The sequence below is a fragment of the Thamnophis elegans genome, chromosome 5 (genome assembly GCF_009769535.1).
Source record: "Thamnophis elegans isolate rThaEle1 chromosome 5, rThaEle1.pri, whole genome shotgun sequence".
NCBI lineage: Eukaryota > Metazoa > Chordata > Lepidosauria > Squamata > Colubridae > Thamnophis > Thamnophis elegans.
In genome coordinates, this window is record NC_045545.1 from 74,359,596 (window position 1) to 74,387,543 (window position 27,948).

Here is a 27,948-nt window from a genome sequence, read left to right on the forward strand (position 1 = left end):
CCTAACAAGAGAAATTTTGGGCTCCATGTGGTCCTAAGTCGTAAACCAGTAGTCCAAGAGCGGGGCAATATCAACAACGAAGCATCCTCCTCCATTACTCCGTGGTGTGAAAGCGACACGTTTCTGTATCGCCCGCTGGCGGCCAGTTCTCCCTGTCACACTGAAATAGGCGGACGACCCAGACGGGCTGTTGTGAAAGGCCGGGGTACAACACGCCGCACACGGTACGTGCCTAAAAAGGGAGCGAGAGGGGCGGCGCGAGCAATACCAAAGGGATCGCGAAAGCAGGGAAACTTCCCGCCGTCCGCCCTTTGCAGCGAGAGGGGGGCCTCTTCGGCTCCTCCTCGACAGAGAGGCGGGCCGCGAAGGGCCGCCTATAAGAAAGCCGAGCGCCGACGCGGGGGGGTTACATCGGATTCATCGCGGCTGATTTCGCTCCGTGCTCTTCGCCTCCTGCAAAAACGCCATGCAACTCGCTCGCCTCGCCGGCCTGTGCGCCGCTCTCCTGCTCGCCGTCAGCGTGTCTGCGGAGTCGGTGAGTGGCATTGTCCGGGATTTGCGTGGAGGAGAAGCAGGAGGAGGGGAGAGCAGCAAAGGGTTGGCGGTGGGTTTTTTTTTGTGGGGAGGGGCAGTAGGGAGGGAAATTAGCTCGGCATTGCCCGGCCTTGATTTGTAAGCCGTTCTCGCTGGCCGAGATAGGACGAAGTTGGGTACCGAGATCTTCTTCGCCCTTGATGGCTTTGCGGGTCGTCATGGGGGAAAAAAGGAGATCGCCCTTTACTCCCGGTGCCCCGCCGGAGAGAGGGACCTCCTTCCCCCTTTTTCTCAAAAGAAATCCGCCCCTTTTTCTCAAGTAATCCTCTCCCAAACTGCCGTAAGCCCGAGGACTTAGCACAAACGGCGGACTAGAGAGGAGACGCTGGGCTAAAAGCCGGAGCGAGTCGCCCTTTCTTCGCTGGAAGTTAGGAGAGAGAGAGAGGGAGAGACGCTGCAACCCCTAGTAGTTTATTCTCACTCGGTCTTGTATTACTTTTTAGCGCAGCGTTTGCTTAACCCGCGGCTATCTTCTCCGTCCTTTGAGCGTATACTACGATTAGGGAAGGGGGGGGGAGAAACTCCGGCCCCCGCCCCCCTTCCTCCCCGCTTGGCAATCTCTTCCTCGTCCTTTACGACCAGCGAGATGGTTTTCATCATCTCATTGACTGCCTGGTGGATTCCTGGCCTCTCCCCCCCCCCCGCCCCCCAATGTTCTCAGAGTCTCCCAAGTACCAGCACAGTTTGGCAAACAGCATGCTGTGTTGTTGCCTTATTTAGCACTTCCTCCAACTCATAGCTGTGGAATGAGTAACCGCTGACCCAAAGCCTGGCTCTGTTGCAATTCTCCATCGTCACACACAACCCATTAAGTGAAATTCCCAAGAGTCTGACACATTAGAGATCTGGGGTTTTCCTGTAAATCTGAATGGGATCCTTTGCACTGGATGTCTTCCTCTTCTGCTTTTTTTTTTTTTTAAAGAAAAGAAAGCCTCTGTTTTGCTTCTCCTTTCTTCAGTTATTTGGTCAGGCTGTTTTATCCTCTGGCAAACACTCTTCAACCTTTGACCTTGCCAAACACTGGTCTGCCTGTTGCTGATTTCTCACATTTGGTGGAGTGGTTAGGCTACTGGTCTAGAAATCGGGAGAGTTGAGTTCTAGTAACAACCCTAGCCAAGAAAGCCAGCTGGATGCGGTGTGTGTGTGTGTGTGTGTGGTGGTTTGTCACTCTCCCTCAGCCCAACCCACCTCCCAGGGCTCTTGTGGGGAAAAAAACAGGAGGTGGAAGTGGTACTAGGCATGTTCGCCACCAGAGTTACTTATAAAGTAATAAAGGCGTGATAAAAATCTAATAAAATTCGTTAAAGCTTTGTGCCTCCTTGGAGGAGGAGATGGTGGCAGATTAGTTGCAACTTGCTTTATAAGGTTATGCTGGGAGAAGATCATAAAAGTTTGAACAGCAGCATAGAGGAATAATTTAGGCTATATTACTTCTGAACAGCCTGTACTTAGGAAATGTTGCTTACATTTTTTAGTAACTTGAGTGAGGGACTTCTTTGTATTTCTAGAGGGGTGTTTATAAACTCTGGCTTGATGCTTAATCCCCTCCCCTTTATCTTATTTCAGATCTGGCTGTATTACTCCTTTGCCAGTTTAGTTTTTGTCCTGCTTTCTTGTCTGTTATTTGAGCCTTTGCCTGTAATTGTACTGTGATGTTCTGTGATCTTCTCCGGCAAATTGTTTTTGTTTTTGCTGGATTTGGGTATGGATTGCAGTAATCTGTAGACTTCAGAAGCATAAATATTTTAACCTTCTTGTACTTGCTGCTTACACTTCTTTGCCTGATTGCTGCTTACACTTCTTTGCCTGATTAGACAGGCTGAAACACAGTACAGTTTGATATAACTCCCTGTTCAAAGACTGGCTGTGTTAGAAGCATCTTGTACCTCGACAAAATCAAAGAAGACTAGCTTCCTTTTGCTAGCATCTCCATAACCAACTTTCCCTAACTAAATTCTGCATTTAGTTAGTGGAATACAAACTTTCATTTCTTAGTAAAGGATCTGCGTTTTTATTTTTTTTTAATAAGCAGTAGTAATTTGTAAACTTTTCATCAGAGGCAACATTCACTTAGCTTAAAAATGCAAAAAGTCTTGGCCTCAAAACTGATTAGTCTGAGAGAATTTCAAGATAAGAAAGCATTTCTGAAATTGATTACTTTTGTGTTAAACATTCCTGCAATTTTCAAAGGTTCTGTTGATGGTTTCTTTAGTCTTTATTTAGTAAAGTATGTACGTAGTTACCTAGCTTTTCAGAGGGAGTCCTAAATACTAACCTTAATTTTATGGAACACTAAAATACATGAGAGGTTCCCATTTGTTTTAAATGTATCCATGCAGAAAGTTATATGAATCTGAGGGATGATTTTATTGTCTTATTGGGTTAGTAAAAAAGTTCAGAGATTTTAACTACTTGGTATTCTGTACCAAAGATCAGAAAAGCCGTAGCCTTCTAGAAGATGCTGAATTGCCAGTCTCAGCAATTTAACCAATGCTGAGGGATGCTAGGAGTGGTAATTCAGTAACATCTGGATTGTGATAGATTACAGGTACTCCTCAATTTAAGACCACAATTGAGCCCAAAATTTATGTTATTAACTGAGACATTTGCTAAGTGAATTTTGCCCATTTTATGACCTTTCTTACTGCAGTTGTTAAGTGAATCACTGCAGTTGATAAGCTAGTAACACAGTTGTTAGGTGGATCTGGCTCACCCATTGTTTTTGCTTGTCAAGAGGTTGCAAAAAGTGATCACACGACCTTGGGGCACAGCAATGTCATAAGTATGGGTCAGTTGCAAAGCATCTGAATTTTACTCACGTGATCATGGGGATGCTACAAGTGTGGAAAGATGGTCATAAGCCCCTTTTTTTCAATGCCATTGTAACTTTGAATGGTCACTAAATGAACTGTTGTAAGTCGAGGACCACCTGTACCTTTTCTATAAAAGAATGCCTTATATGGTTGAGATAAACTGAATTAAAATTACTATCACCCAATCTGTGAAACATGTAGTCTACTTAGTCATTTTCTCCCTGACTTTCTGTTTTTTTGCTGAAAACTGTGTTTCAGATTCCTCATGGGCTATTCACCTGACATATTTTAATAGTGGTCTGATTGATTAATCTCTATGATATGGGTTTACCTACAGTACACATCTCTGGTTTAATGCTGCTTTTTACTTCTTATTTTGCACAAATTCTTTATGGAAGCCCCCCCCTCCCAAGGATTATAATGAAAGGGTGGTGCATGAATCATATTTTACAGTGCTGTGACAGTTGGCATTCACAAAGCCTTGCTGTGGGGAATCGGATTGTGTCGTAAATGCAGCATGCCAAGTTTTTTTCCATCTTGGTGTTCAGGCAGTGTTAATCTAATTTCAAAAAAATATAAGAATCTGGCTGAGCTTATTGTTTTGAAAAGTAGTGCAGCATTATTAATGAACAAACCGGTTTGTCCTGTCCTCCTGCCATGGATCCCTGAGGCTTGTTCTTTCTACTCTTTCCCAGTTTTGTTTTCTGTCTCTCATAATCAAATCAGCATTGTTAGCCTAAATATGTAATTTTATTTCCAATCTATAACATGTGGTTCAGACAGGCTGAAACACAGTACAGATATACCTTCATTTGGCCAGTATGATATAACTCCCTGTTCAAAGACTGGCTGTGTTAAAAACATCTTGTACCTCGACAAAATCAAAGAAGACTAGCTTCCTTTTACTAGCATCTCCAGAATATGTTTAGCAGTGAATGGCCAAATATTTTATGCTGTTCTTGAGATTTTTCTATAGTTTCTAGTCGTTTAGCATGTAGGGGATATGTGACAGGAGGCAGAGCATGCCATAACATTAAAAGATGGTTGGGCCTGTACCATCCAAAGCCATCAACTCACATCTCCAGAATATGAGAGCATCGTAAATCTTTTAAACATAGAGGAAAGAAATATGAAATGAAAAGAAAATGTTAAGAAAAATGGATGTTTGTTTAGTTTTTATAGGTTATCTTAACTGGCTTCAATCTTTGACTTCATAATATAACAATTAACAATTAACTTCATAATATAACTATATAACTATTATGGCAAATGAATTGTTTAGACGTGTTCCCACTTTAATAGAAGTGTAAAGTAATAGAAACAACAAATAATGAAGAAATCAGCAAGACAGTGGGATGATTAAGGCTGAGTACTACGTATACAGTATGCCTACAAAGCTATAATGTTCTGGGACCATGGTTTGAATAGGGCACAAATGACTAAGTTCACATAATGCAAATGCAGTCACTGGATTCACACAATATATAAAAACAAAATCAAAGAATTGCAATATGATTTTATATTTGTGAATTTTAACTTGGTTGTGTTTGAAGGAACATTAGATCTTTTCAGGCATCCTTTCCCTGCCACTGGGTTATAGGTCACACATGGTTTGCAGTGAAATAAGTAGACCTAACAAACTTACTGGGTGTTAGAAGACTGGTAACCATCTAAGACCCATCTAGTAATTTAATATAAGTTGAGTAGAGCTGCTAGTTCGTGGCTGCCAAAATTGGAAGACCATTAGAGTTTATTGAATTTTTTGGCTGCCAAATGATTGTCCAGATTTTTGTAACTTTAATTTAGCTGCTAGCCCATTTGAATTTTGTATCGAGCAACAGAAAGACTATATTTTCTTGATTTTGTAGTAAAGTAGGGTTGAATGCAGGTAGAAAAGTTGCACAAAATTGGGGCCATTATAAAATACATTTCAGAATGTTGATATTGCGTTGTTTTGGCTCAGTTTCATTGTCAATCCTGCCATCCTAAAATTGAGTTAGCTTTTTTCATATTTACTAGCAAATGAATTAGGACCTGATTTATTATATTGTGGGACTTCAATATCGGTAAGATACTTTTATGTCCACCTGTTCACTGCTATCACTTGAAACTGTACCACTTAACCACTTGTCAAACACCCACTGCTCTTCTAAGTGAAATGCTCAGAATTCTTGAGTCTAAATGTACGGCTGCGGTACTGTAAAACTTTATAGAGAGGGGAATGGCACCATAGAAAGTAAGTGGTTTTGGCTGAACCCTTCCTAGGAAAATTCTTGCTATAGTTGATATGCCTTGCTCTCTTGACCCAGTATGTCACTATGGAAAGACTATGGAAAGTCTAAACATGTGGAAAAAGTATGACGTAGTACTGTGGCATATTGATTTTGTCTACAAGTTGCTACTTGAGATGGAAGATGACTCAGTGGAAACAACTCCTGGCGGGTAAAGACAACCTCCTATTGGTTTTTTTTATGTCACATAGAAAATGGAGGAAGATATATTGCAAAATTAGCAGCAACAATATTTAATGAAGGAATACATCCTATGTTCATCTGACCTGAAACCTTTTGATGTTGTAGAGCAGGGAAAGCATAGTTAGGAAATATTGATTCTGTCAACTACAGCAGTGGAATGAGGAGAGAGGATCTTGTGTGATGACCTAGCATCAAGTCAACAGGTGTACAGAATGTAAACAAGCATCGTGAAAACTCAGCATTTCTCTTATTTTTTTGTAACTGTTGGCATTGCTATGAACTAGACAGGGAAGGTAAATTTTCCCAAGAGATGTTCGACTTCCTAGCATTTGTTATTAACCATTTGGCAAATTGATTAAATTTGGAAGTAATAGAAGCCCTCAGAGAGATTCTAGCAGTGATCTGCCATAGAATGTAAATCTGAGGGGATTCAAGAAGTTCAGCACTTTCCAATAGAGCAGAGGTAGATTCTGCAAATAATTCCCAGCAAGATGTGTCCGTAGTTATTATATAAGGTCAGATTTGAAAGCATCAGTGCTCAGCATGAGAACTTAATATTAGGTTTTGCGTTCCTGTTGATATAAAGAAAATATTATGTGCTAAACTTGTTGAACATCGACTTTTCCTCGGGCCAGAAACACAGGAGGGTTGCACTGCCAACTTGCAGCAGAACCTATCTATGGAGGTGTGGGAAAATAGCAGAGTGGTCATTTTCAAACAACTGATTATCTTAGATTTAATGGTTTTCTTTTTAAAAGCTTTAATAAGACTTGCCTTTTGTAAGAATACTGAAACTGAAGAGGAATGAACCTGGATAACTTCAATTCTGAAGAGAATGATAAATGTTTCTTTAAAAGAAAAACCGTATAATATCTTTTATATGCAGACATGCATTGCAATTCTATATACATATCTACTTGCAAGTAATCTTCTCTGAGTTTAATTTGGCTGACTGATAAGAGGTTATGGGAATGCAGGAATGTGGAGAATTATGTGAAATCTATATCACTGCTATGCGCTAAACTTTTGTAATATATTATGCACACCTTTTACATATTCTTATGATTATATGCTAAGACTGCAATACAAATGAAATTGAATCAGTGCTATTTGCCTCTGAAAAGAACATTCCTTCTTAAACTCATTATTCCTAGTAAGTCAAGCTTTCCAAACAACTTGACATTCTCAGAAGTTTAAGTCACGTATAAGATCTGCTGTAATTGCTAACTATTCTCAGAAAAATGTTGAGAGTTAGTATTTACAGCTTCACTAAGAAGCAGTCCACTTAACACACATTGTTTTTTCCTAGATACGTGTGGAAGAACATGATCTCTCTTTTCAGTCATGCCAACATGTATATTTTTGCTGTAACCACCAGGTCTCCTTAATTTCACATGAGTCAATTTCTTAACTGTCCTTATTTCCACTTCCTATAGACAAAGTGTCATTAATGTTAATACTATACCAGTAGTGCAATACATTCTACTCGTTGGAGTTACATTAGGAAAAGGTTAAGTCGTTGTTACAAGGAGTTCACAATCTATCAATCTTCTCCACCTTGCTCTTTGTAAATGAGACATCACGGTGATAATTAAATGAGCATAGCTTATGGAAACTCCTTGTTTTTTGGGAAGCAAACACACATTTATTGTAATGACTACCGTATATACTCGAGTATAAGCCGACCCGAATATAAGCCGAGGCACCTAATTTTACCCCAAAAAGCTGGAAAAGTTATTGACTCGAGTATAAGCCTAGGGTGGGAAATGCAGCAGCTACGGTAAATTTCAAAAATAAAAAATCAGTGTTATTTGAAACTCAAACTTATGTTTATTCAAGGGACCCGCTTAATTAAAGTGTTCTATAATATCAGTATGACTTATAATACTGCAAGTCTGCAATATTAAAATACTTGTATAGGGGATCCCCGGGATCCCCCGAAGAGATCAAATCACAACCAGTATGCCACCTTCTTGGTATATTGTTTTTATTTTCACTGAGTTTTTTAAAATGAGCATTATTTCATCCTTTTTTTCTTTAGGTTTGATTGGTATCTGCAATTTGTGTTAATTCTGTTCATACATATAATATAAATGAAAAACCCAGCTCTCTTAAAAAATATTTTAAGTTCTTTCTGGTGCTCCCTTTTAGAATTGGCCAACTAATATTTCTGTTCACCCAACTAATGTCAGGCAGAGTTAACTGAAAAAGTAATTTTTCATGAAAGGACATTTTCCTAGGATTTTAATTGTTCTTACTGTCAGATTGCTCGTTATTTCCAGCTTGAGTCTCCTTCTGACAAGTTTCCATTGCTTCTTGTCCTGTCCTCAGGTGCTATTGCTGCCGCCGCCTCCTCCTCCAACAGCACCAGCACATTTGGTGCCCAGCGCTGCGGCTGAGGTGAAGCCGCCAAAGCTCCCGCTGGCGCCCCCGCAGCGTTGGGCGGATATCCGGCAGTGCTGTTGGAGGAGGAGGAGGCGAACCAGCCTGCCATCGCCGGCCACTGCCAGCCCCGCCGCTCTTCCCACCCCCTTCCAAGCCCCACAGTCCAGCGGATGGAGCAGCGAAGCCCCGGGGCTTCGCTACTGCTCCCCGCATTTTCTGCACGGGGATCCCTTGGAGAGGGGATTCCAGCCTGCCATCGCCAGCCACCGCTAGCCCTGCCGCTCTTCCCACCCCCTTCCAAGCCCCACAGTCCAGCGGATCCGTCTGCTGGACTGTGGGGCTTGGAAGGGGGTGGGAAGAGCGGCAGGGCTAGCGGTGGCTGGCGATGGCAGGCTGGAATCCCCTCTCCAAGGGATCCCCGTGCAGAAAATGCGGGGAGCAGTAGCGAAGCCCCGGGGCTTCGCTGCTCCATCCGCTGGACTGTGGGGCTTGGAAGGGGGTGGGAAGAGCGGCAGGGCTAGCGGTGGCTGGCGATGGCAGGCTGGTTCGCCTCCTCCTCCTCCAACAGGCAACAGCACTGCCGGATCCAGTTGTAGACTCGAGTATAAGCCGAGGCGGCTTTTTTCAGCCCAAAAAGTGGGCTGAAAAACTCGGCTTATACTCGAGTATATACGGTACTTAAAACTCCTCAGATGAAGGCTCCGCCTTAATCAACATTCTACAGCTGGCCAAATGTTAATACCAATGTATTTCATTTAATCACTTAACAGATTTTGCTTTTAACCTTGCATTAGGCAAAAAAAAATGGGAGGGGGGAAGGGGGACATGCACAGTGATTATCTGACACAATGACCTCTGGACTCAGCAAATGGGGCACTGATGTTCACGAAAGCAGGTATCCTGAGAACCTACTGTATCAATTAATGGTTAGCCTTTGTAATCCAGCCTTGTAGTGTCATTCAGCAAAAATGTTTATTTATCTGGGTCTCTTTTCTGAATATAGTGGAAAATTCAAAAGCATTGTATGCAGAAATTTACAAAAGTTAAATATGCTGTGGACATTATTAGTAGATTTCTATTTGAGACATATATAATTTACATGTTTGACGCTTGAGGTGGTTTTTAATTAAAAGGAAGAATCTGCAGCCCTACAGAAAAGGGATCTAATTGTATCTAATCAGGGGATTTGAAGGAGCTTTTTTGTGGGGACAGGAAAAGTAATATTTCTGTTAACAATATGGGCATCCTTTGGGTAAAGTAAAACTTCCAGGATTTTCAATGAGGTATGTAGGTGATCCTGTTTGACCACCTTGCCTAATCTAGAATCTTAAGATGGGTCAAAACAGGTTAATATTTGGGTGTAAATGCACTGGAAGATTATTGCTGTAGACCAGACTAATAAGGCAAAATGCATCCTGGAAGAAGGAAATGACAAAGTATTCTTGTATCTTGCCAAGAACACTGCACTGGATACATCTGTGTAAACACCAGAGGTTGAACTTGACTCCAAAGTAACTTAATTATTTTTAAAAAATGGAATGAATTATTATTTTTGTGGCAATGTCATCATAAAAATGTCCTTTGAGAACTAGATTCCTGGTGACTGTATGGACATATTTTCTAATTTTCTAGTCATCGCCGCCTTCTGGGATATTTTTTTCAGTTTTTCAGTCTAACCTAGGGTCCTGAGATTTCTTAGTGGTTGACATCTAAATGTTCAAAAAGTCCAACATTGCTTAATTTTTCCAAGTCCTCTCTCCCAAATTGGATAAGTGCTGTTTTTTGAGGCCATCTTGATTTAAAATGTTTATGGGAGTAAAGCAAGAAAATAATTATCTTTCTCGACTTGAAAGTAACTTCTGCTGTTACTACTAATGAATCTGTTTGCCTAATTAAATATCTTATTTTATGGAATGGGATGAACAGTCTGTCCAGATATTATTGAACTGGAGTTCCCAGTAGCTCTGGTTAAAGTCTGGGGATTATAGTTGAGGAACTCTGGGAACAAGAGCCACACAAGTTTCTAACCTAACTTTAACCTTTTAAAATCATGAACTAGATTGGAATCATTACATGTAATGTATTCATGTATTTAAATATCTATTTCCTAGGGATAGTGATAGGGAGATTTACATCAGTCAAAACTGATGATTTTGCAAAGCAAAATTAACAGTAAAGGTCACAGGCTATATCTTAATTAGTTGCAAATTAAAAAAGTTATGCTAATCTTTAGACGTCCTGATTAGATTAAAACAGTTAGCATGGACATCATGCAAGAATTTAGCTGTACAAACAAGCCTGGATTATCTTCGTAGTATATCAGAATACAGTAGGGATGGGTTCCTGCCAGTTCTAACTTCTTCTATAGAAGAGGTTCCACAAATCTACAGTGGCATTTAGAACCGGTTCCAGCTCCCTCCCACCTCACATCCACACATCATCAAGATGAAGAGTGAGAGGAGGAATTCTGGGAGTTGAAGTCCACAAGTCATAAAGCTGTCAAGTTTGAACACCCCTGGGTTTTTTTTTCTAAAGGGTTAGGGGTGCAAGGGTCTTGTAACTTGACAGCTTTAAGACTTGCGTGTTTCAAATGCCAGAGTTTCTGAGCCAATATTTTGGTTGCTAAGCAAGAGCGTTGTTAAGTGAGTTTCACCACATTTTACAAGTTGGCCATGCCTACCCAGTCACATGGCTGGCAAGCCATTCCCACCCGGTCACATGGCCGGCAAGCCACTCCCATCCTGTCACATGGCCAGCAAGCCACTCCCACAAAGCAGGCCACATCTACAGAAGAGGGTCTAAAAATTTTTGAAACACACCACTGGAGTACAGGCTAACTACATCTGAAATATCCCAGATATAACAAGTGAAAGCGTGCCAGACACTTAAATAATTAAATCAAGCTTTCTTGACACTAAAAAGTTAATCTGATATGGCAAACTAATTGACAGGCATAACTTTAAAAATAGACTAAGCATGGAGGTAGAATGATTCTTTGTGCTGAAACGATTGACGTTAACCTCAAATCAAAAGGTATATAGTCAATGGAAGATCCAAGCTACATGTTTCTAAGTACCAGTTGTACCCAGTACACATTTTATGCTCGTGACTAATGGTATTTGGTTGGGCACTATGAACTAATGTATAATGCTTGGTTCTGTTCTAGCATTTAAGTTTGTAACTTTCTGCAATTTAGAATTGGTTTTTTATCTCATTTGATAACTTGGATCCCAAGCTATATACCTGGCTGGGTCCAAGTATACTACTGATATGCGAAATCAATGTCATCTCTCTCTTTCTCTCTCTTACGTAGCATGACTTTGGACTGCTTATACTAAGTGGATGGTCTCCGGATCAATGCTTTATTTACCTAAAACGCTACCTTTAAATAATTTAAATAAGAAATTCTAGCTTTTTTTCTTCTTAGCTTGCCTATTCTGTTAATTTCCATGTTCTTGTAATTCACACATTCAAAATGAGCTCAAGTGCTTCCTGGAAAAGTCTAATGCTGGGAAAGGTGGAAGGGAAGAAGAGAATGACCTAAGGTGAATGATTCCAGTTAGAATGGAAATGGGTGCAGTGTTGGAAGACGTTAAAGACAAAGTTAGGGGCAGATCATGGAGGAAATTTTTGTGGACATTAGTGGTTGAAAATAACTTGAAGGCACATAATCCAAGTGTTCTAACTCTCTGAGCCCATAGGATTAATATCCATTCAAAAGTGACTTTATTTTAAAATGTAGTTTGTATTCTGACTAGCTGTAGGGATGTGGTGGAGGTCTTGCACAACAAGGCCTTTTGTTTGATACCTACAGAGTTGAATCGGTGCATGACCATAACTTCAGCCGAGTTCTGCTGACGGAAGGATTCTCTGAACTTCCTTACAACTGTGGAGTCATAGGACTGAATGAACTGATACTTCTCTTTTCTTGCCTGGTGTTCTTGTTGTAAGACTTAACCTTTTACCCAAAACCCTTAGCAAAGGGGTTTTTTTTTGAAGGAACTTCAGGAGTCAGAGCAGATGTAAAGATTACAAATTTTCCAAATGGTCAGCAAGTCTCAAAGCAGCATTTTTGTAAACGGGGGATTTGAAAACCTAATGTACGGCAGAGCACAAGATTTACTTTGGCTGAGGCACCCTCTGGACCACATAGGCTGCCAAGAGGTTATGTGGTAACTGCAGGAGGGGAGGGGAGGGGCTGTGGGAGTGCCAGGTTTGCCCATCGGGGCTGCCGTTAGAATTCTCTCAATAAGGTTCTGTCCAAATAACACACAGACTGTTAAGTCATGTTAGGTAAATCTGGTGAGTTTATTGCTACAGTAAATCTGCCCTAAACCTTGTCAATGCATCTTGGAGACCTCCAAGGCCAAAAAAATTGTTTAATTAATAAATATTTAATTAATAAACTTTTCTCTTGCTAGTTTTGGAAGTAATTAGACAGAAGGGTTGTTGTAGTCCCTTATAAACTGTTGGGATGGTAGTTATGGTAGCAGACATCTGGCTCTTAAGTTCTAGTCCTCAGTTAACCTTTTCTGTATCCTGCCACTGTCAAAACACTGGCTAGTAACACATATCAGGCTAAAAACCATGTTACAAAGTGAAGGATTTGGCTGAACCAAAACTAATATATTGCGTGACAAACCTTTGTGCTTTTGAAGAGAAAAAAAACAGGGTAATGCTTTAGACTAGATTAACGGATTGCCTTAATTGTGTGCACCCACAAGAACCTGCTTAACTCTTATTCCACATATACTTTAATTGAAAGATTTATACTGGCAAGCGAAGTTTCTTTAATGGAAGGTTGTCTATTGATGCCTTGGATCTTCTGTCCAAAGACTCTAAGCCTTCAGGGAACCCTACATGTTTTTAAAATAATTTTGAAAATCAGGATGAGGTAAAATAAAGACATATGCACACTTTTTATGGAATTATATCCCTTCTGGAGTTATAGTCATTTTAATAGTTTTTACCATTTGTGTATGTAGGTAGAGAATTTTTGCACTTGAAATCTGGGTCAATTGACATAGAAGTATCAATAGCTTAACCAAAAGGAAATTAGACATGATCTTGCTTTGCAAGCTTGGATGAAACAACTTTTGCATTAGGAATGATAAACATTATAACTAAAAATTTGTATAATTCCTGGCGAAATGAATTATAATCCAAGTGGTTAAGGGATAGATCATCTGGGGGATTTATATATGCTGTAGTTTTAGAAGAGCATTACTCTGCAAATTGAGATGGAAAACTTATTTCTTAAGCATAAGGAACTAAAAATGATTTTCCTCACTATTATATAATATAATACTGTCTGGGACTTTGTGATTCTTTTTGTTGGTTTCTTGTGCTATCAGCAGTTATTTTCAAAAGTTCCATGAGCAATTGCTTATAGAACATTTGAAAATAAAACATGATTATATAAAACATTTTGGCCAATTAAATATACATACCGTAGCAATAATGTTTGCCTGGCATTCCTCCCTGTTGCTACTATAATGCTCAAAATCTAAAGAAAATGCCCAATGTTGTTAGTAATAATATGGTTGGTTGCATATCTGCCATGTTTAGATTGGATTTGACATTTTCATTTTATTGTTGTTGTTATTATTAATATTAATATTAATATAATATTACTATTATTATTATTATTAGTAGTAGTAGTAAATTGCAATAAATAAATGAATATATGTACAGGAAAAACCTTCCAACATGATACTTGCTGAGTTGCTTTCACCCCAATAAGAGAGCTGCTTCTATTTGTAGTAGAGCCTCTGAATCGGAAGCGGAAGGAATTCGTTTTGTATTTCTTCCATGTCACCTTTCACACTTTTCAATTTTCTGCTCAAGGAGCTTCAGGAAGAAGAATTGGCTTTAATCTCCCCCCCTCCCCTTTATCAAAATATTTGCTCCTACGATCTCTGCATTCAAATCTGTATGTGTCTGGAGTGTGAGAAAATTAGGAAGGAAGTGACACAAGTGTGTCTTAATCAGGGCTTTTCTGCCATTTTAATCCAATCTTGCACAATCCTGTTCCATTCACCTACAGATTGGATTAAAAATGAATAGCCCTGAGAAAGACACACTTGTCTCAGTCCTTCCTAATTTCGATAAAGTCAACAGATACTTAGCAAGATAAAATACTTTGGAAGACAATTGTCGTCCCCCCCCTCCCGCTGTGTGAAGGGGGGGGGGGCTTGAGTTTTCTGTTTTCTCCAGTCGTTCTGTTCTGCACATTCCTGGGAAATTGAACAAACATGGCCAAGCTGTATTATTGCCCACCTAAGTAAACAGTTGAATTATGTACCATTCACAAAAGAGTGCCCACGTGAGTGTGTGTGACCGTGTCTGGGAGGGAGCAGGGTGTTGTTTTAGATTTAATAGGATCCATTCCTCCCGCACCTCCTATCTTGAGTCAGAACAGAATCAAGAACTAGCATGTTTGAAAAATCAAGACTGGCAAGAATCATACTGCCATTAAAGTCAATGTTTTACTAGCTGGAGAATTGTTTTTAAATCCACCTGTCATACATAAGTGCCACACCCCACCAGAGAGTTTTGCATCTTCATTGGCTACCATTAGGCAAGATCATAGATGAGGCAGTTCCCCAGGAAAGAAGCAAATTAATTCACCTCTCTTTGTCCCCTTGGCAACTTAACAAAAATGGTAGCTTTCCTAAAAGTGCATTGTCACTTGAACTGGCCAGATACTGTAAAAGATATACAGATTTGCCATACACATTTTTCTGTTTGGGGTACTGAAAAAATAAATGTACTTCTGCAGACTGCAAATTGTTAATGATACAGCGATGCTTCATTTTCTAAGCTTCTTGGCTCAGGATTTGGATGTGAAAATATGCATTTGATTGCTGTGGCTGTTTTGCTTTCTTTGCCATGTACACATTAATAAGGATTAAAGAGAATAATCTGAAGTTTAATTATTCGTCTTACTGAAAATGGCAGAAAATGTGACGTCTATAGTAGGAAATTCTGATCTTCGGTTTCGGACAATCCTTGGATAAATTTGAAGATTTCAATCATAGACTTTCTTTTGCTAAAGCCACAAATAAGATTTCCCCAGAATCTGATTGTTTTCAGGATGATCTGCAAGTGGGTGCTCTGAATTATTACCAGGTCAGTCTGAAAAACAACAAACTGGTTATTAAACTATAATTTTTGAGTAGACCCTAAACATTTCAAGTCATGAAAAAGAAGCTATTAGGTTTGCTGGCTTTCCTGAGAGCCATATCAATAAACGTATCTTCACTCTCTGCTCTAATACTATTTTTTTTGCATTATTGGGCACATTAGTTGTACGGTTAACTATCAAGATTGTAAATATTTATATCTTTCTGCAGTTTAATTCCTAACTAGCAGCTTCAAGGCATGTTTGTGTGCTTGCACAGATTTGTGGCTGGTAGCTGAGAAGTAAATCTTTCAGCGATTTGTAGGTTAGAAAATCTGCTTCTCCTCCCCTCTGCTCCTCCCTATGATGTTTACTAATCTCACTTGGCACTCAATATGGGTAAAAGCTGCTTAATGCTCAGAAAATACACTGGAACTGGATTAAATGTAGAAATGACAGACTCTAGTAGCTAAAGGATTCAGCTGGAGAGTGGATTAAGAGCCAGGCTCAAGGAGACTGTCAGCTGCAAGAACTCCTTTTCCGTCAAAAATCTTTCTGGCACATGTATTGTGATGAAGTCATGGTGGAGTTTTAAAAAAACCAAAGCCAGCATCTATATATCCTGCTAACCATATGTTCTGAACCCAAGTAAGTCTCTCTCTCTCTCTCTCTCTCTCTCTCTCTCTCTCTCCCTCCCTCCCTCCCTCCCTCCCTCCCTCCCTCCCTCTCCTTCCCTCCCTCCATATGCACATACATACATACATACATACATACATACATTCATACATACATACATACATACATACATATCAGGTCATAGCCAGTAAATCAAGTACACCATCCCCATTCCTTTTCGAAAGAATGTGAAAGCTATAGAAAAGAAAATAATGTATAGCAACTCTGTTCATATCTAGCCTTTTTTTCAATGCAGCATATATCTAGTGAATATTTCTGGTACAAAAAAAACTGATAACTGACAGCCTAATGGATCCCATGTAAAATTGCCAGCTTATTTTACAAAAAGCAAATTTGGCAAATTTGGAGGACTTTGTTCAGGCAAAGCAAATCATTTGAAACTTGGGGCTCTTTTTAAAGAAGAAAAGCAATGTTTACATATCTCTCCCCCTCCCCCCATGCTTTTCCCCTTTGAGTTGAATATTAAGAGGACCAGATGAAGTTAGTCAAGCTGATTGCATATATACTGCCAATTAGATATTTACTGGATATTTACATATACAAATATGTAAAAACAACTTTTATAAAGCTGAAACTCTCAGTGTGGAGAAAAGTAAGACAATAATATATATCAGAAAAGACAGCCAATATGTATTTAGATTTAAATATTAGATGTATATCCTGTCTTTCATCTGGGAGCTCCATATATCTTATCCTATCCTCCTACTTTTCCAACAACAGCAGCAACAACAACAACAACAACAACAAAAACAAAAAACCCTGTGAGGTAGATTGGGCTGAGGGAATGAGTGATTGACTCAAAGTCACCCAGTGACCTTCTGGGTCTCCTTCCTCTTAGTCAAATACTTCGACCACTCCACCATTGTGGCATTAAAATTCCTGAATACACAGAATTGTGTAATGAAAAGTGCATATGGGGTGTGTTTTGGAGAAAGTGTGTGGTCTATTCATACAAAGTTTGTAATAAACTTGGTATTACTCATATAAAGTACATTGTTTAATGCTCTTTATGCCTCCGCATTGTCTTTCTGAGTGAATCAGATATCCTATTTCAAATGAAAACTTTGTTCACTTATTTAATCTGGTTATTTAGTTGACCCTTTGTCTGGGTTTCTTGGTACAGTAAAAAAAAATAAGTCATTTTTTTAGTTCAATTCTTGTTAAATTCATGAATATACCATTGTTCTTTGCAGAATGTATGTATCAAAATTTGAAAGATGGTGGCAATGGCATTGTGATGAATCATCTTACAGATTTTGACAGCACATACATGAACAGATGGACCCTTGTGGACATATCCATGTGCTAAAACACTGAACTACACACTAATCAAACAGGCCAGATTTGGCCAATATAGTAAAGGATCTATTTTGTATTAATGTAGCCACTGAGACTCTCACTGACCTGATCAAATATGTTGCACAATCCCAGTCAAAACAGTGCAGAATATATGGAACATGAGATAAGATGAAGGAGTCTTTGGAAGCTAAGATCAAGAATAAATCACATGGCAAAGGAGCAAAGAAATATGCTGTCTTAACAAGGCAGATCTTGCTGTGACTAGGCCTTCATCTTCTAGATCACAGGTGTCAAACTTGCAGTTTCACATTATCATCACATTATGTATCGTGATGTTTTTCCCTTTCGTGGAACTGGGGTCGGCATCTGGCACATGGGCCACTAGTTTTGACACCCCTGATCTGGATGGTGAAGATGCCTGACTTCAGTCACGATTGAATAACTACACTCAAAGTACTTTGTAACCTGTAATTAAATTTCCTAAAGAGACTTTCAACATTATGTTAAACAAATTGATTAATATCTAGGTATTTTAATGTATCCTTTACAAGCTTGGACTTTCATATTTGCAGAAAATGAGATTTTTATTTTTTTTTAGTAAAGAGGCTATTAAATGTTCAGCTGATTTTCCCTTTAATGTACCTTTTTGAAAGTGGATTTTCAGCACTTACTACACCCACAACAAAATCTGAAAAGAGTCTGAAAATTATGATTACTACTTTAAAATCATTCTAGGAGTTGACAGATCTCATTAGCTGCAAGATAATGCATGCAATTAAATCTTTTTATTCAAGGCATTAAATATAAGTGGGAAATATTACTAAAGCATGTTTTATGCCAATATTTATATTTTTCTTTTTTAAAAAAGTGAATATTCTACATATAGTGTATGTATGCATGTGTGTGCGCGCGCGCGCACACACACACACACACACAAAATATTGATAGCCTAGTTTTGATGTACTTAAATTTTGAAAAACACATTATTTTGAATGAAGTCTTTGATTATTTGTGCCCAATTTTACCACTAAAACCTATCTATACTCTTTCAGTTAAACTCCTATAGTAGCTAATTAGAAGCCATGTGATTATATATGTCTGGTCCTTGACCTTGTTTATCCTCTGTTAATACACACACCATCTATTGTTTTCAACTCTTTTCTTGTAATAAAATCTATTCAGCCTTTTCAAATCTCTTATCAGCAACAAAATGACTGTTGAAGAAAAGTTGCATTGATGAGTCAATAAAGTGAATGCAGTCTGAGTTGACATATATAGGTGTGTCCCTTGTGTCTGTTCTGCAGAGGACAAAAGTGAATCACAGTGTATGACTTCATGAGTGACATGCACAAAGACTTCCCTGGCATCAGAAACCAAAACTTGCCAGCAAAAGATATCTTATTTGCAGAGTTCTGATCATGCAAGATTTATACAGAGCCTCTAGATCAGGAGTGTCAAACTCAAGACCCGGAGGCCAGATTCGGCCCACGGGGTGCTTAGATCTGGCTGCGGGGTTGCCCTGCAAACAGTGAAGGACCGGCCCCTGGTGCCTCTGTCAGTGAAAACAGAGCTCAGGAGAGCTGTGTGTGGCCCTCAAGAGCTTCTTTTTTTTCTGGCAAAGGGTTGCAGGAGGCCATCACAGCTGAAAATAGAGGTCAGAAGCCCATTTTTGCTGGCAAAATGCTCGGGGCCACCACAGGCGCCCCCAGCACGAGTAATATTGAACTGGCCATGCCCACCCCAGCCCAATGTCAAACACAACCCTGATGTGGCCCTCAATGAAATAGAATTTGACACCCCTGCTCTAGATTCTGCAGCTTGGCATAACGCCATACCTTGTTGTTTTGGAATTTCTGAAGCCATTTGGCAGCCTCTGTAAGTGGTACTGAGCTTGTATCAGGTACTTTGATCTAATTCTCAAAGCTGTAATTCGACACATAAACATTCCAGAAGGACATTCTAACGGATGGTGCAACCCTTTGGGGCTGTGGATAGGAGAATCTGAAAGGCTCATTCTAGTCCTCTGTTGTTCATTTCTCATTCTCCACACCACAAGCTCTCACTACTGCTGCTGCTAAATAAATGGATTAAATTATACTTGCCTGCAAACCCTTGATACTTCTGTTCAGGCAGATGGAGAACTTGTTTTCAAAAGCAAGGCCACAAGTTATCAAAGTAACAGAACTACCCACTGATTTTGGAATGGAGTCGCCTGCAATTTTAAATTGCAATGTCCCAGTCGCTGCACTATCCAAGGTTCAGTGGTATACGGCAGGAAGTGGGCTTATCTCGTAGCACTGTAATACAGGTCCTCTCTTGTTCCTTGAAGGCACAAGGCAAATGGGCTCTGATAAAATCGTGTAGTTTGACATCTCAACCTTGGCAAAGTCACTTTGGCTTTTATGTATTGTAGAGCAGCTTATCTGTTGTAGCAATGCTAGCATTATATCTAGCTGTTACTAGGCCCCAGCATTGTAGCTTTTTTAAAAAAAAAATTCAAAGGGAAGTTACTGAGTTTGCTTTATAAAGGGTAATGTTCTTAATGGAACACTTAATTCAAGTGAGTTAATATTTTTTTACAGACTAGCCCCTTTGATCCTCTTGTCAGCTAAATTTTCAGATTGAGGTACAAACAAATCTATCAGTTTTAACTTGAAAGTAATAGTCCCATTTAAAAATATTTACTATTATATTATAGGTAAAGGCCTCCGAGAAGTAAATAATTTTCATTAAATATATCTGGCTTCAGACATTAGCATTCACAGTCTGAGGAAAAAAAAGTACACTTGGCTCGTTACAAGTAAAATAAAAGTTGGTTGCATGATGTTTGGCAAAAAAGTGAATTGCTGACAATGCTGTAAGAAAGTCATTCCATTTTGCCCACTGTATTAAGACTCACTGGAGAAGAGCCTAATGCTGGGAAAGATTGAGGGCAAAAAAAGAAAGGGACGACAGAGAATGAGGGGGCTGGATGGAGTCACTGAAGCAGTAGGTGTGAGCTTAAATGGACTCCAGAGGATGGTAGAGGACAGGAAGGCCTGGAGGAACATTGTCCATGGGGTCGTGATGGATCAGACACAACTTCGCAACTAACAACAACAACAAATCAAATCTTGTTTCCATCTTTAAAATTATCTATGGAGGAATGGCAGCACAAGTACAAGAAGGGCAACAAATTATACTACTACATTCTTTCCTACTGGATCTAGGCTTTTAACAAATTATATCCTGTTTCTAAATGATGCCCTGACAATCCCAGCTTAAATCCTTATCCATAAAAGAGTTTGAATGGCATGAATATTGCTCACTATACAGTCCCAATTAGTTATATTACCAATCTTACCCCCCTTGCTACTTTCTGGAGAGGTCCCAATGTTTCTGTTTTTTTCTGTAAATCTCTAATAATCATTAATTTTCCTGTTGTTTTGGCATATATGAGGCTCTCCAATACTGGAATTTGGTTGTGTTCTGAGTCAACAAATCAAGCTTAATTAAAACCACCGTTTTGAACCTCTCCTTGCAAACCTTGTGCTTGGTCATTGGTCTTCAGTTGTTCATTTCTTTCTCTCTGTGTCTCTCTTTTTAGGTGAGAGAAACGGAGATTATGGATCCAAAACTGAACATAGAGGAATTTGCATCTGGTGACTTGCCAGATGATGAAGATGCAAGGTCAGACTTAACAATTGATTATGATGAAGGTGATGAGTTTTCAGGTTCAGGAGATGAAGAAGGTAGGTCTTTCTCAGAACTAACTCTTGATCAAATTCTTGTTTTGTTTTGTTGTTGTTAACTATGTATCAATGGGAATGGTGCTTTAATATGTAAAAGACCATAATTCATAAATCTGTGGTTACATTTCAACTTAGACTTACTGTGCTGCTGTTTACTTTGCTGAATACCATTTGTCTAATAAATTTGAGATGACAGTATTGAATTTCTTAGCTTTGACCTGGGAATGTATCTATGCAAAAAGTTTCCTCAGCTGGGTAGAATCCATCAACTTTGGAGAACTTACTGCTTCATATTTTCTGATCATTCAAATGGAATCCACCTGGTTCACATATTTAATTTGTAATGCTTCCAATACCCTTGTTTCCACATGCCCAGCAAGGGGAGAGTCTCGTATTATATGAATTTCCTAAATCTCCTTTCAAGAAAACCCACTATCCTCTAGATCAGGGTCAGCAAACTGTGGCTCTGGAGCCACATGTGGCTCTTTCCTTCCTCTGCTCCGGCTTCATCACCGGTCGGCGCCATAATTTTGAGAGGAGCTTCCGGAAGGGGGGAGGAGGGAGGGAGAAAAGCACAGTGCGCCAGGAGAAGACTCTATGGCAAGGGGAAGGTTTTCCAGTTGTCTCCACAATTGATAGGGCTTTCGGTTATGACAGGTAGAGGGAAAAGTATGCCGCTCTAGGAGGAGACTCTAAGGTGGGGGAACTGAACTTCTGGTCAGCTCCAGAATTGAACAGGGGGCTTCTGGTTAGGACCTTTATGGCTCCCAGTGTTTTCTTTTCTGTGGGAAACGGGTCCAAATGGCTCTTCGAGTGTTTAAGTTTGCCAACCGCTGCTCTAGGTTAATTTGATATGGTTTTAACTCTCTTTTTTGGGGGGGGGGGAAGGCTTTTGATATTCCATTGTATTATCACTTTTTTTCTGAAGATGAATTCCCGCCCCCCCCCTCTCTGTTTTTATCTTCTGTTTGCAACTAATCTACAAAGTGGTCTTGGTTCTTCCCAGATTCTCAACACAAACTCCTTGCAACAACACATTGCCCTCATGTACATTGTGTTCTCAAGAAAAACAAACTCTGAAACTAGCACACTGCAAGTTGAGGCAAATCTGGTGGTTAATATGAGTCAAGGACTCCTACCACCTTCAAGAAATGGGTGTTTAAAAGAACCAGCAGATTCTCTGCAAGGCAAGCCAAAATACATTCTGAGTGACTTGTAATTCAGGTCTTTGTAACTGGTTGCAAGATCTAGTGAGACGGAAGTATTTGATAGAGGAGTGTGTATGATCTGGTGCAAGCTAACCAAAAGAACTTGAAAAATTAAGCTAGAGATTGTTTGAAATACTGCATTTCACAATTTTAATATTAGCAAAGATTAAATATTGTTTTATTTCCTGTAGGTTATACAGATATGGAGGATAAAGTGGTTTCTGTCACCGATAGCACTTTGGTAGGTATTTCCATTTGAAATTGAATTTCTGAAGCAGCTGGTCATTGCTTTCCTACTTTTCACCATGTAGGATCCACTGAAAAAAAATATCTTCAGTGCATTAATAGTAGCATGTTCAAATCACAAAAAGTGTAATAACTCAGTTTTACTCTGGACTGGTTTGATTATACTTCAGAGTACTGTGTCCACTTTTGAAAAGGAAGATAGAAAAGTAAGCTGTGAGGATCATAAAAGGGATTGAAAACCAAACCCTGTGAGTAAAGTTGAAGGAAATAGAATGTTTCACATACAAAAAGTAATATCATTTTCCAAATATATAAATGTCTGTCCCTTGCAAGAGGTGGAAACTCTGTTCTCAGTTAAAACAAAAGGCAAAACAAGGGATAATGTATTGAAATTAAAGAAAGAAAGAATGAAATTAAAGAATGGAAACCTAGATGGATTATTTTGTGTACCTAACTAATTCCAAAAAAGAGCTGTCGTGTTTTTGGGTCAGTCTCCATTATATGGCCTCCAAATGTGTGATCATCCCTAAATAGAAACACTTGGAATAAGGGTAGCAAAATCTGGCTTTTTAAAACGCTCATCAGCACTCATTGTCCTACTGCTCTCAACTATACATTAAAGGTAGGATTTACGTTCTTCTCTTTACTAGGATTCCATGGACAACTCTATTCCTGACTCCAAAAACAATGCCAAGGATGAAATTGAACCAGCTGTGATAGACAATGAGATTGTTGTTCCCAAAAAATCATCTCCTGAAGGAGAAGACGTGTCTAACAAGGTCTCAATGGCTAGCACAGCCAATGGGAGCATCTTCGAGAGAACAGAAGTGCTTGCAGGTAACCATCCTATGGATGGATGGATGGATGGATGGATGGATGGATGGATGGATGGATGGATGGATGGATGGATGGATGGATGGATAATCTTGGCTCTCCATAACTAAGGAAAAGGTCATGCTTTCCGGAGCATTTTTTTTAAATCAAGCATGTCCCATACAGACACAAATTATAATTCTGCAGTGCTAAATTAACCAATTAACCAATTTTATTGTATACATTCTATACAATGACAATAAAGGCTATACTATGCTAGTTTTAACCTAAAAACAAAACCCAGAATCGTTTGAGTACTGGTTTAAAATTACTTTTTCCCAGTCTCCATGGCTATTGTTTTAAAAAAAGTGCATGAGGTGTTAGGACATATAAGTTGAACATTTCTAAGGAATTTGGTGTTCAGTATGCATTGCTGCTTAAACCAGAAGGGGCACATTTGATTAAACAATGTAATAAAAACTAAAATTGTCTGATAAAAATTTCCTCCCACTATTGATGATCCCTGATCTTCACAAGGTTCAGAGAAGTGAGTTTATTGATGGAAGCTTGTCTCACCAGGCTTTGTTGCTCTGCTACTTCCAGAAAAGCTGTTGCATCTGCATAGTAGCTTATGTTGATCGATTCTGGATACATGAACGGTTCTCTAGAAATTATGCTGGGGTTATGCATGCAAGACTTTGGCAGATCACATCCATGGATAAGTGCAGCCCTCTTGACTACTGGATGGAGGTTTTGGAATACTGAAGATCTACCATATACTCCAATTTCCTCCTCATTCCAGGATAATTCTGGAAAATATGAATTGCAATATAATGGCTGCATATCCAGTCATTATCCAATGTCTTTTCCTAGTCCCCAACATTTAATATGTTTTGCTGAATGGCTGTTCATATAGTTTTCAAAGCTAGATTTAAAAAAAAAAACCATTTCCTGTATGACTAGAAGCTTTTCAGGATCATTTTCCAGGCATACGTTGTTCGACTAGAAGTGTGACAGTAGCTTTGCTGCCTTTATTTGCTTCTGGGTATTTTTCAGTGTAAACTCCAGTTTTATATAGTGGATGATGATATTTATTCTGAGTCAGAACCAAAGCAGGATAGAAAGTGGTTCCCAGTAACTATTTGTAAAATTGGCCGTGGTAAAGTTGCACTATTGGACAGAATCGGAATGTCAGTGCAGAGTTTTTCAAGTTCCCATGGTATTTATTCCACCTTTCTCTTTCTTTTTTCTCTTTCCTCCATCCCTTCCCACTTCAGCTCTTATTGCAGGTGGAGCAGTTGGGCTCTTGTTTGCTGTCTTCCTCATCCTGCTCCTAATCTACCGCATGAAGAAGAAGGATGAGGGTAGTTATGACCTGGGCAAGAAGCCCATCTACAAGAAAGCTCCTACAAATGAATTCTACGCCTAAGGCTTGCCAGTGCTTGATATACCAACTCGGGCGTCCCAAATAGACTTTGTAAAAAGAAAGAAAGAAAGAAAAAGCATTTGGACCATGGACAAAATGCTCTGAAACAAATACTCTTTTTGGATCTAATGTCAAACTGTTTGTTTGTTTTTTTTAAAACCCTCCTTTCCAGCCCTTCCTACTAACGAATGAGGATATAAAATAAATAAAGCATTCAGAATCCCAGGACAGGGAAGGGAAACCTCACACAGAGTTAGCGTGTGCTTTAAAAATGGAAAGGAAAAAAAAAATCTGTTGCATTTTATATTTGGGTGAAGGGGGTTGTATTATGAAACTCTTGCATTTGGTTGCAGTGCTTCAGCTTACCTTGTTTTACGGAAAGTGTTAAAATGGGCTGACCCATAGCCAGCTTAGGGATCACAAAAGATGTGACTCACCACTGTCATTTTTTTTTTAACAACAAAGTTATTTATGAAATTGCCTACACTACATGCATCATAAATTACCCTGGGTCTTGAGAAAATTATTCAGTTGCTCTGCCTAATAGTTTGGGCCTTGCTGTGAGAAGCGGCCATATGTAAAGAAGGATTTCCTTCTTGGAGAGCAAGTACTCCATCACCTATAAAAGCAAATTGTTACAGGAATATCACGTCTTCCATTGTGTAATAGGATACTTTTAGTGAAGAGGGTTTCACTAAAAATGTCAATAGCTGCCTATAAACTCCATCAAAGTACTGCTTAATAAATTCATTTATTTTACATTTTATAGTCATTCATAAATATTTCAATTGTAGCTGCTCCCTGTTGCTCGACATCTTTCTACCAAGGTAGCATTTCAGATCAATAATTGAGAATGTTTCAGCTTTCTCCGTTCATATCATAAATGATACTAACCAAGAGAAGAAGATATTTATGTATGTTTTTCCAAAATAAAAGCAAAGATGTGTTTGTTTTTAATAGAACTATTTATAGTTTCCAAGATGGCTGCTCTGTTTTGGGTAACTTCTTTTTATATGTAAAACACTAATATAATGAAACACCTAATGATTGTGAAAACTATTTAAGCTTTACTCTGTGTATTATATATATATATATATCCTAGATGCAATAATCTCTGTTTAGAATTAATGTTTATGTGCAAAATTGGTTTTCTCTGAAATAAGTGTAATGGGGGGGAGGGTTTTTTTTAGCTTTGTAATATATTATCGTTACTATAGAGCTATATTTTTTCAGTAAAGTGCACAGTTTTTATAAAAATACCAGAAGGACTTTATGCAGTGGTTCTGCATGGGTGATGGGGGTTACATTCTCTGATTTATGGAGTTTTGTTTTGTTTTTAATACCAGCCCATTCTGAGTGGAGCAACAACTTCACAGAGCCACAAAAGGCGACTGAAAGTAACTCAGATAAACTGAGATCTGGATTTTGCTCTTGGCTTCACTTGCATGGTCAGTTGGTAGCTTGGGTAGGAGGCCTTGCTTTGCGGGTGGTGGGGCTGCTTTAATAAAGATAATTCAGCTAGCTTAAGAAATAGCACACAACATGGTCTGGAAGCACATGGTACGAATATTTCTTTCTCTTAGCAACTTGGTCCTTTCATGAAAACAACCAAGACATTATGATGCTAAAGCAAGCTTTTGTTCCCTTTTAGAACCTTGGCTGATGCTCTTGGCTTTCCAAGTTCTGAATGAGCATACAGCTATTTCTCCTCTTAAGGAATAGAGACGCTGATTGTACTTGGCGAAAAATGTCTTGGGGAGAATTTGCAATCCATCTATATAGCAAGCTAGGACAGATAGAAGATTTTGAATAGCCTGCCTCTTCTGTACCAGATCAGGCTGAAGTGTGAAATTGCTGCAGCTGAGCTGGTTTTCAGGTAGAGGATGTAGCTTGGTGAAGATGCTTATACTTGCTACTTTACATAGCATCTTATGCATTCCATTGAAGGATCATACAAAACTGCTGCTTCAGAACAATGACATGTGAGATGTATATTTTTATCTAAGATTTTTTACCTGGAAAACCTCTATTAATTAAAAAAAAATCCTTTTAAGGACTTCAGTCAATGCGGTGGGATCAAACTATCAGTTTTGATGTGCACTCCCCTTGTTTTTAGACTACTGCTTATAGGGCAGGAGTTATGACTCTTCAACTTACTAAGCAGGAGCCAAAGGGAAAACAGCTTGAGTCATATAAATCCCGACATATAATCTTGATCTTTTCCTAATTTTGCATCCTTTTATAAGAGCCTGACATAATTTTGTGCTTCCCTTTACAAAACTCACGTTACTGAAAATGGCCTGGGCAAGGCTCTGCACCAATGTTTATTCATAGTTGCATAAGGACTGTTCTCTCTTTTTTGCTCTTGGCAGCAAATTCATGCTATGATTTTTATCATGTCATTATGGGATTGCTAAACATATGGCTAAAGTTAAGCCTATGCCAAGGGTTCTGTTTCAGCAATAGCATCATTCTTTTTTTAAATTGGGTCTGCTTCAGGAATTGGGGTTTTTTTGTGGGGGGAGGGAGGAGAAGGCAGATACAGCATATAAACACATTTGATTAGCATTACGTGGAAAGTATGGATCCCATGTCTGCCTTTGGTTGCTTGAATATTTCTTGTATATTTACTTTCACTGTCACTGATTTGATAAAATAAACAGGTACTTTCTAAAATTCTGTCCTTGTATAATTAAACCGTGAATCTTGGAAAAATGCTAACCATCCCCCCCCTCCCCGGCCTGCTTTCTTAGGGAAGGCTCTAACACTCTTTTTCAAACTCAGTTTCTGAGATGTATGGAGTTTAACTTGCAGAATATTCAGCCAGCCGTGAGATTGGGAAAAACTGCTCTAAATGGCCTATGCTTTTAGTGTATACCCGCCGTTGCCTGCCTTGGAACTAAAATGATGGCTTCTGTGTTTGTGGGAAGAAGATAGAAGTGCTACTTAGATGGTGACCACAAATTGGTCTGACCAGATCCATCCTTGTATAGACAGTGAAAACTTTCCTTGTGTGTTTGCCAGTCATTTGCTGCATTTAAGCTATGCCTGGTTTTATAAACGATGGGTGGGACGACAAGTTTAACACCAACTTGCTTAGATTGAAGAAGCTATTTGGATAAGGAGCGAAACATTTCAAA

At 39.2% G+C, this 27,948-nt stretch overlaps 1 protein-coding gene across 1 annotated transcript; it reads left to right on the forward strand.

The window, feature by feature from the left end:
• The first annotated feature begins 389 nt into the window (after positions 1–389).
• Positions 390–27,484, forward strand: SDC4 (syndecan 4). The gene is made up of 5 exons (XM_032217584.1): positions 390–535; positions 20,971–21,115; positions 22,515–22,564; positions 23,220–23,406; positions 24,660–27,484. The coding sequence occupies exons 1-5, from the start codon at positions 467–469 to the stop codon at positions 24,809–24,811; spliced, it is 603 nt and encodes a 200-aa protein (XP_032073475.1). The 5' UTR covers positions 390–466; the 3' UTR covers positions 24,812–27,484.
• Positions 27,485–27,948: the final 464 nt, after the last annotated feature.